A 10,753-nucleotide genomic window follows, 5' to 3' on the forward strand; every position below is an offset into this window, starting at 1 on the left:
GGTGTCACTGAGTAGGCTGATACCACATTTCATGGGTGCACAATCCATAGGTTACGCTGTACAGTGCATACAAGTAAGCCCCCAATTCTGAAGCCTAATACATCCAGTGCGATTTCAACAGATTTTTCTTTGGTCAGATTAACTAATAATTGTATTTTCTTGAATTTATATAACAACATTCCAATCTTGTTTAGCATTATCTAGTCCAATTAGTCCAATTGTGGCATGTTTCCATTGTTTGTATCAGTTTGCGTCAGTTTGAATGGGGGACTTTTATTTTAAAGGCGAACCGCCAATTCCACTATTGTTGCTCACGCTAATGCTGTTCTCAACACACTGGTCCCAGTTGACTACTTCAAAACGCTGCACATGCTAAAGTAGGCTCTATCTATCTCTATGGCAGGAACAAAAGTAACCAACATGCATGTTTCACTACGGATTTCATTTCCGTTACTCCTGACTCTCGGGATGTTTTTCCCAAAACATTTTAGCTAGCCGATGAATTAACCTAATAATGTATGTTTGTATCTCACAATGTCAACACACTCACGTTTATATCGGTTACATCTATAACGTTGAAGGAATCTGCTGATATTGTTGTCTGCCATAATGGAACGTGATATTTTAGATGCGCTGGAACAAGTTGGGTAAGCGAGCCACTCTCCGGCACCATCAGATGCTGGCATCACGGATTACGCTGTAGTCGTTCTAGGCAGGGGTATTCAAAGTATATGCTCATTCCCTCGCAAATGCATCCATTCAAAATCCAAGTGCTATCATATGATTCGACGCTAGCTAGCTTGCCCATGCATGTTCGGTATGCTAATACTAGCGCCTTACGACGTAAATTACGTATGTATGCCGCCCTGGGTTCTCGAGCTAAATTTGTTGTCTTTTGATGCGCAGGTATGAAGGACCTCTGCAGGATGTGGAGACGCTTGTCAAAGCATGTGAAGGTGGACTGTCATCACCAGAGTATGTCAACCTATGCATGTGGTTTGCATCCCGTCTGAAACCGTTATGTGACCTGGAAGAGAGCAGTACATCAGGTTCTGGTGAGCCAAAATACCATCAGACATCATCACCTCTCACTGTCCCATTTGGTTGACATTTGTTTTGTTAAATCACATACTACCTAGCTAATGCAGCCAAGGGGCCAGGGTTCCGGTTTAGAAGCATGGTTTCGACTGCACCTACAGTCTTGCTCAGTACTGCAGTTTAACTGAAGTTCGGCCCAGAAAGACAATTTCTGTAGATGAACACATAGAGAAGTCCGATTAGAAAATTCCAAATAAGACACTTTAGTCATTACCTTTGTGCACTAAACATCCGTAGAATTATTCAAGTAATTGTCGCTGAGGCCACATTTTTCTTTCTTTTTCTCATCATTCACAGCCAAAGATATAAAATGTTTATATTCATCCAATGTCTGCCATATTTTTGGATGACATGATGCACTGAGTCCTAGTGCGCTTGTGAAGTTGGGCGGTGTAAACCGGATGCAACCCAGATATAGATGGTCCATGAATCGACTTATGCAAACATGAGTAGATTAGGTTGAAAACAACCCAAGTCTCCAGTTGTTTTATACTTTAGTGATTGCGATGTTAAAGGAACCCTTCCAGAGGAAGTTGCCACCACTATTTAGATGTAATTTCTTGTCCTAGAGAGGAAATGCACGTTTAGGTTCCACCTCCGAAGAATGACGAAGACTACTTATACATTGGTTCACGAATTGGGTGTGGGAATTTCCGGGTGAAGTTGATAAACATCAACAAATAGGGCACTGAGCTGTCAGTGTAGCTAGCTAGCATGCTAACCTTATCTAGCTAGCTAATGTTATCTGTTGTTGCTGGGTTTTTTTTAACTACACCATATTCAAAAGATTAGCCAGCTGGCTCTATAGCTGGTTCTGCAGTTGGATTTGTCATAAGCATTGATTTAGGGAAAACATCACCACAGATGGAAACCACTGGCATGTCTTTGACTTCGCCATCTATTGTTATCTCCAAAGTTTTGGCATCTTCCATAAATTGCGGCCGCGAATCCGTTATAGAAATATTTAGAAAGATGAGATGAAGCTCTAGTAATATGGTTAACTATTGAAAGATAGCTGGTATGCATTTTTATACACTGTAATGGACACGGTGGAACCTTTGGTATGTAGGCTGCTGGCAGGCGGGTGCAACTCAATATTAGAAAGGTGTTCCTAATGTTTGGTATACTCTGTGTATACCATTTATAAAATGGTAATATAAATGCAGTGCATTCGGAAAGTATTCAGACCCCTTCCCTTTCTCCACATTGTGTTACGTTACAGCCTTATTCTAAAATTGATAAGGATTTTATTTTATTTATCTACACACAATACCCCATAATGACAAAGCGAAAACATATATATATATATTTTTTTTTGGTGCAAATTTATTAAAAATAAAACAGAAATATCTTATTTACATAAGTATTCAGACCCTTTGCTATGAGACTTGAAATTGAGCTCAGGTGCATCCTTTTTCCATTGATCATCCTTGAGAAGTTTCTTTAACTTGATTGGAGTCCACCTGGGGTAAATTCAATTGATTGGACATGATTTGGAAAGGCACACATCTGTCTATATAAAGGTCCCACAGTTGGCAGTGCACGTCAGAGCAAAAACCAAGCCATGGGGTCGAAGGAATTGTCCATGGCGCTCCGAGAAAGGATTGTGTCGAGGCATAGATCTGGGGAAGGGTACCAAGAAATGTCTGCAGCATTGAAGGTCCCCAAGAACACAGTGGCCTCCATCATTCTTAAATGGAAGAAGTTTGGAACCACCAAGACTGAGCAATCGGGGGAGAAGGGCCTTGGTCAGGGAGGTGACCAAGAACCCGATGGTCACTCTGACAGAGCTCCAGATGGGAGAACCTTCCAGAAGGACAACCATCTCTGCAGCACTCCACCAATCAGGCCTTTATGGTAGAGTGGCCAGACGGAAGCCACTCCTCAGTTAAAGGCACATGACAGCCCGCTTGGAGTTTGCAAAAAGGCACCTAAAGAACTCTCAGACCACGAAAACAAGATTCTCTGGTCTGATGAAACCAAGATTGAACTCTTTGGCCTGAATGCCAAGCGTCACGTCTGGAGGAAACCTGGCACCATCACTACGGTGAAGCATGGTGGTGACAGCATCTTGCTGTGGGGATATCTTTCAGTGGCAGGGACTGGGAGACTAGTCTGGATCGAGGGAAAGATGAACGGAGCAAAGTACAGAGAGATCCTTGATGAAAACCTGCTCCAGAGCGCTCAGGACCTCAGACTGGGGTGAAGGTTCACCTTCCAACAGGACAACGACCCTAACTACACAGCCAAGACAACAGAGGAGTGGCTTCGGGACAATTCTCTGAATGTCCTTGAGTGTCCCAGCCAGAGCCCGGTTTTGAACCTGATCGAACATCTCTGGAAAGACCTGAAAGTAGCTGTGTAGCGGCGCTCCCCATCCAACCTGACAGAGCTTGAGAGGATCTGCAGAGAAGAATGGGAGAAACTCCCTAAATACAGGTGTGCCAAGTTTGTAGCGTCATACCCAAGAAGACTCAAAGCTGTAATCACTGCCAAAGGTTCTTCAACAAAGTACTGAGTACTTATGTAAATGTGATATTTCAGTTTTTCATAAATGTGATAACATTTCTAAAAACCTGTTTTTGCTTTGTCATTATGGGGTATTGTGTGTAGATTGATGAGTGGGAAGAAAAAAAAACTTTTATCAATTTTAGAATAAGGCTGTAACATAACAAAATGTGGAAAAAGTAAAGGGGTCTGAATATTTTCCGAATGCACTGTACATATACATACACATAGACAGACCTATTTTACAAATACTTTTAGGGTAAAAAAAGGCCTAGGGGTTAGAACGTTGGGCCAGTAACCGAAAGGTCGCTGGTGGTGTTGCACGGGATACCGAAACGTTGGTACTTTTTTGATACTAGAACATGAAAAACGGTTCTGTAAAATAATTTGTTACTTTCGGTACTTATGTCAAATGTGTCTCACTAATCAACTCTTATCAGCACAGCCGATGTCCCCCTTATAGAGAGAGCACTGTGCCTGCACTGGGAGTCTGGGCTGCATCATGTTAGCTCCCCGCTCATGCTGCACAGAAGTTAACACACTTGAATAATGCGACACGTTATGTAGAAAGGTTGAAACTTTGTAAAACAATGTCCATACAGGATAGAACACACTACAATGCAAGAAGATACAGTTAGCTTCCAGCTTTGTTGGCTAACTTTTCTTGTTAGCTTACAGCTGACGTGATCATCAATTCACTACCCTGGTACTTTGTGCAAACCATAACGCAAAATATGCTGATTTCAAAGCTGATTGCCACCAAAACTTTATTCATTCACTTAATCGGTCTCTCTCTGACGTCTCTCCCAAAGATGATCTATTGCCTCAGCGAACTGACTATGTAAATGTTGTTGATCAGTTCAATAAAATAAGTCCCAAATGGAAGGGAAACAGATTGTCATCTGCTGTTTGGCTCATGTCAGTCGCGAAGAGGAATAACTTTGCAGCTGTTTCTGATTATTAAACAATGCCATGCTGGTGGGTGGTAACATTAAAATAAAACCCAGCCCTGAAACGAAACGTAGGCTGAAAATAAATAGTGTGTCATATCATAGGAAAAGACACCGCATTCACACAGATCTGAATGAAGTGGGCAGATCGGATTTGTCACTTCAAGCCCAAATATATCATACTTTGACTAAAACTCTGACTTATTGACTTAAATCGTTGTGCACCATCATGGGTAAGCTCTGGCTTTCGTCTTTCAGCTCGAAAAAGTGGATTTCTACTAGTGTGGGCATTTCATTCTGAAACGTTGTGTTTAGGTGACACTGATGGCCTTCGGTTTGAGATGAGTGGCATGCTGAAGGAGTTGCAGTGCCCCTATCAAGGCCTTGTCTCCGGGATTCTACAGGGAGGGCTGCAGAATAATAAGGACTATCTAAAGCTAGCATGTAAGTACTGAAATGACCATTTGTTCAGAAAACTGGTCTGAGTACCATCATGTTATGATACCCTTTTGGTGTGTTGCGGCTCTGCCATGGTTCTGACATATTTATTTGTCTGAGTTTCCATTTTACATTAATGCGATTTTTACCTGTGGCTCATATCTTTATTCTGCAGTGTTTTTAATCTCAGAGGTACAAGCTGCACAGATAGTGAAGAGCCGACATGTTGAGGACAAAGAACCCAAAGACCGAAACGATCTCCAGGCAATCTGTGAAACACTGAAGCTCCCAGAGCCAAGAGAGCAGGAAGTAGCAGAGCTGTTCTCTGGGATAGAACAAAAGGTGTGTCAAAGTTAGTCTTGCGCACCTGACACTTCCTCTCTAACCTCAGGTCTGGTATACCAAAGGTATACCAAAAATGGCCTTCATTAACCCAATAGAAAGTCTGTGAGAAAGTCCCGAATGCATAGCCATTGATTGTATCTTTGTCTTTGTATTCAACAGATGTATTGTATATATGTATTTCCAGATAAACGCAGTGCTTCAAGAGCTTCCAAAGGATCACATTGGAAAGTCAGTACTGAAGAACTCTCTCGACAGTGAACAGTGGGTAAGCAGACTGCATTCAGACTTTCACCCATTTTTGTGGAGGCAAAGTTCATAATTCCTGCTAAGGCATGAAGGGATGTCAAGTGTGTCTATTGACTCTGGGCCTTGTCTGTATCCACAGGAAAGGCTGGAGCAGATCAACACGGTCCTGTCCTCACAGTATGAGTGTCGACGGAGGCTGCTGATCAAACGTCTAGACGTCACTGTGCAGTCTTTCGGCTGGTCAGACAGAGCCAAGGCAGGTGGAGTCTTTGGGTGCATCTCAATAGTCTAAAGCAGGGATGGGCAACTTTGATAGGGGTGGGGGCCACAAAAAATCTGAAGTCATCATGAGAGGCCGCAGTGGCTCGCGGGTCTGCATACCCACATCCATACCCACACATGCAGTCAGAGAAAAATTAAAGTTTTACACTTAATTTCCTGTAATTTTACACATTTTGCCATGGAGCGTAGAGAAAAGATTTTGCAATTTTATAACTAATTTCCTGCAATTATTCCTGCAGTTTTTAATATATCTGAGTGACAGTGACTAACAAAATCAATGGGGGCCCCCCCGGTCGGTAATTCGACCATGATTAGATAGCTGGCAGCTAGACCAACTTATCAATCTACAAAATGTTAGCTGAAATGGGCTAATTAATTAATGGGCTAATTGAGTGACTGACATAACAAGAGAGAAACTGCTGATGCACAACCAAATTTAGAATTGCACCCCGTACAGTGCATTCGGAAAGTATTCAGACCCCTTTACTTTTTCCACATTTTGTTACGTTACAGCCTTATTCTAAAATTGATTAAATACTGTTTTTCCCTCAATCTACACACAATACCCCATAATGACAAAGTGAAAACAGGTTTTTAGAAATGTTTGCAAATGTATTAAAAATAAAAAGTACAGAAGTATTCAGACCCTTTGCTATGAGACTCTAAATTTTGCTCAGGTGCATCCTGTTTCCATTGATCATCCTTGAGATGTTTCTACAACTTGATTGGAATCCACCTGGGGTAAATTCAATTGATTGGACATGATTTGGAAAGGCACACACCTGTCTATATAAGGTCCCACAGTTGACAGTGCATTTCAGAGCAAAAACCAAGCCATGATGTTGAAGGAATTGTCCGTAGAGCCTCAGAGATAGGATTGTGTCGAGGCACAGATCTGGGGAAGGGTACCAAAAAATGTCTGCAGCATTGAAGGTCCCCAAGAACACAGTGGCCTCCATCATTCTTAAATGGAAGAAGTTTGGAACCACCAAGACTCTTCCTAGAGCTGGCCGCCTGGACAAACTGAGCAATCGTCATGAAGGGCCTTGGTCAGGGAGGTGACCAAGAACCCGATGGTCACTCTGATAGAGCTCCAGAGTTCCTCTGTGGAGATGGGAGAACCTTCCAGAAGGACAACCATCTCTGCAGCACTCCACCAATCAGGCCAGACGGAACCCACTCCTCAGCTGAAGGCACATGACAGCCCGCTTGGAGTTTGCCAAAAGGCACCTAAAGACTCTCAGACCATGAGAAACAAGATTCTCTGGTCTGATGAAACCAAGATTGAACTCTTTGGCCTGAATGCCAAGCGTCACGTCTGGAGGAAACCTGGCACCATCCCTACGGTGAAGCATGGTGGTGGCAGCATCTTGCTGTGGGGATATTTTTCAGCGGCAGGGACTGGGAGACTAGTCAGGATCAAGGGAAAGATGAACGGAGCAAAGTACAGAGAGATCTTTGATGAAAATCTGCTACAGAGCGCTCAGGACCTCAGACTGGGGTGAAGGTTCACCTTCCAACAGGACAACAACCCTAACTACACAGCCAAGACAACGGAGGAGTGGCTTTGGGACAATTCTCTGAATGTCCTTGAGTGGCCCAGCCAGAGCCCGGACTTGAACCTGATTGAACATCTCTGGAAAGACCTGAAAATAGCTGTGCAGTGGCGCTCCCCATCCAACCTGACAGAGCTTGAGAGGATCTGCAGAGAAGAATGGGAGAAACTCCCCAAATACAGGTGTGCCAAGCTTGTATCGTCATACCCAAGAAGACTCGAGGCTGTAATCGCTGCCAAAGGTGCTTCAACAAAGTACTGACCAAAGGGTCTGAATACTTATGTAAATGTGATATTTCAGTTTTTCATTTTTCAGAAATGTGCTAAAATTTCTAAAAACCTGTTTTTGCTTTGTCAATATGCTGTATTGTGTGTAGATTTGATGAGGAAAAACAATAAAATAAAATAATCAATTTTAGAATAAGGCTTGTAACGTAACAAAATGTGGAAAAAGTCAAGGGGTCTGAATACTTTCCAAATGCACTGTATATTCTACTATTCTCACTCCGACTGAGTTCCTAAAAAAAAAAGGTTATTTCTTTATTTGGGGGCAAGTTGCACATCCCTGGTCTAAAGTGACACCCTTTCCTCACAGTGCTACTAGTGATACTGTCCTTAATCGGCAGGCTACACCCTTTCTACTCTCTATGAAGAATGTAATTGTGCATGTCCTATGTTCAACAAACTGCCTGTCTGTATTTTCTGTTAGGAGAGAGTTGACAGCATGGCCAGGGCCTACCAGCCTAAGAGAGACTCCCTGGCCCAGAAGTCGTCTGTGGGCATGGCTCACCTGCTGGCAGCCAGGGAGGACATCTGCAACGTGGTGAAGACCAGCAGTGGCTCCAGCAGAGAGAATACTGCCTGTGCCATCAATAAGGTACTGTGGAATGTGACCCAAGGTTCATTGTGTGCAATTGTCTGAGTGTACAGAAGTGTTGAGTCTTTATGCCAAAGCAGTATAACTGACCAAATGAGTGTCCATGGTCCCCAGCCATTGTTCTATCATTGACCTACCATTGTATTTCACTTCTATAGATCCTGATGGGGAGGGTACCAGATCGTGGTGGTCGGCCCTCTGAGATAGATGCCCCCCTCCCTGAGATGCCAGCCTGGCACAAGAGACAAGACAGCGGAGGCAGTCGTGGTGGTCGGGGAGGTGGTGGTGGTAGTTGGGGAGTGGGAGGGGTTAAGGGTGGCTGGCAAGGAGGGGGTGGAGTAGGAGGTGGCGGTGGTTGGGGTCATGGAGGAAAAAGAGGACGTTATCAATACTAACGACAATTATTTATTTTTTACTGAAAAGCCAAACAGTGTTACAACTGAAACCTGCTCATGGGTATCTGCTTCGCTAAGGGCAACACTAAGGCATTGTTTATTTGGAGTGATGATGTGTACTTGACTGAGATGTACAGAATGCTACTGTAGGAACTCTCCTAAATATTTGTCACCCATTTTTGTGTTCATTTTCAATGCTTTTATGAACTGTGCTGCTGAGGAGAGTTGTAGAAGCAATACTGAGTCAAACTCACTGACCGTTTTTTGGTAGATTCTTAATTATTTTTGGTAACACTTTACTTGACACCCAGTGTCATAACACTATGACACGGTCATAACCATGTCGTATGTCATAACAGCTGACATAAATAACTTGTCATAATATGGTCATAACACTTTCATGACCCATATATTTACACCGGTTATTGCTGGTTATGACACCTACATAAGTGTCAAAACCCACATTTATTCAAATTAGTTTTTTCCCTGCCCAAGAAATGTCCTTTCATTCGAAAGTTTGTCTCTTAAATCTTTTGTTTTTGTTTAGTCGTTTTTTTTCATACATTTTTTAATAACTTGTAGAAAATACACTTTGGCACTGTCATGAGGCATTATGACCATCCTGTTTCACTTTACTTGGACTAAGAAAATACACTTTATGACACTCAAGAAGCATGCAAGCCAGATAGGCCTATCACGTACATGCCCTTATATCAGTCAAAAAGAGGGTGTCTTGACCTGCTCCTGATATTTACATTTTAATCATTTAGCAGACACTCTTATCCAGAGCGACTAACAGTTAGTGAGTGCATACATTTTTTCATTCTGGTCCCCCGTGGGAAACCAACCCACAACCCTGACGTTGCAAGCCCCATGCTCTACCAACTGAGCTACACGGGACTACATATATCTGCTGCTGCATTCATCCCAGGCATCAGCAACAGCGCATTGAGGTAGGTGCATGTCTGACATCAATGTGTGTGCAATTACAATGATAATTGAACATGTTAAATAAAAAAATTAAATATAATGTGTATATATATATATATATACACACACATCATAAACATACTGTTACGTACACGCACAGTGGCTTGCGAAAGTATTTACCCCCCTGGGCATTTTTCCTATTTTGAGACACCTTTTGCAGCAATTACAGCTGCAAGTCTCTTAGGGTATGTCTCCATAAACTTGGCACATCTAGCCACTGGGATTTTTGCCCATTCAAGTCAAAGCTGCTCCAGCTCCTTCAAGTTGGATGGGTTCCGCTGGTGTGCTGCAATCTTTAAGTCATACCACAGATTCTCAATTTGATTGAGGTCTGGGCTTTGACCAGGCCATTCCAAGACATTTAAATGTTTCCCCTTAAACCACTTGAGTGTTGCTCCCGAGTGGCGCAGCGGTCTAAGGCACTGCATCTCAGTGCTTGAGGTGTCACTACAGACTCCCTGGTTCGATTCCAGGCTGTATCACAACCGGCCATGATTGGGAGTCCCATAGGGTGGCGCACAATTGGCCCAGCATTGTCCGGGTTTGGCTGGTGTAGGCCGTCATTGTAAATAAGAATTTGTTCTTAACTGACTTGCCTAGTTAAATAATAATAATAATAATAATATGCCATTTAGCAGACGCTTTTATCCAAAGCGACTTACAGTCATGCGTGCATAATTTTTTTTTTTTTTGTGTATGAAGGTAAAATAAAATTTAGCAGTATGCTTAGGGTCATTGTCCTGATGGAAGGTGAACCTCCGTCCCAGTCTCAAATCTCTGGAAGACTGAAACAGGTTTCCCCTCAAGAATTTCCCTGTATTTAGTGCCAGCCATCATTCCTTCAATTCTGACCAGTTTCCCAGTCCCTGCCGATGAAAAACATCCCCACAGCATAATGCTGCCACCACCATAGTGTTGTCAGGGTGATGAGAGGTGTTGGGTTTGCGCCAGACATAGCGTTTTCCTTGATGGCCAAAAAGCTCAGTTTTAGTCTCATCTGACCAGAGTACCTTCTTCCATATGTTTGGGGAGTCTCCCACATGCCTTTTGGTGAACACCAAATGTGTCT

The 10,753-nt window shown here is 42.9% G+C and overlaps 1 protein-coding gene across 1 annotated transcript; it reads left to right on the top strand.

Moving 5' to 3' along the window:
• The first annotated feature begins 434 nt into the window (after positions 1-434).
• On the top strand, positions 435-9,313 carry LOC311145408 (protein FAM98B-like). Its single transcript, XM_084181637.1, has 8 exons — positions 435-647; positions 907-1,055; positions 4,872-5,000; positions 5,170-5,336; positions 5,524-5,604; positions 5,725-5,841; positions 8,132-8,299; positions 8,458-9,313. Exons 1-8 carry the CDS (start codon positions 610-612, stop codon positions 8,692-8,694), a joined length of 1,086 nt encoding a protein of 361 aa, XP_084037763.1. The 5' UTR covers positions 435-609; the 3' UTR covers positions 8,695-9,313.
• The last annotated feature ends 1,440 nt before the right edge of the window (positions 9,314-10,753 follow it).

The sequence above is a fragment of the Coregonus lavaretus genome (assembly GCF_964263955.1).
Source record: "Coregonus lavaretus genome assembly, chromosome: 18".
NCBI lineage: Eukaryota > Metazoa > Chordata > Actinopteri > Salmoniformes > Salmonidae > Coregonus > Coregonus lavaretus.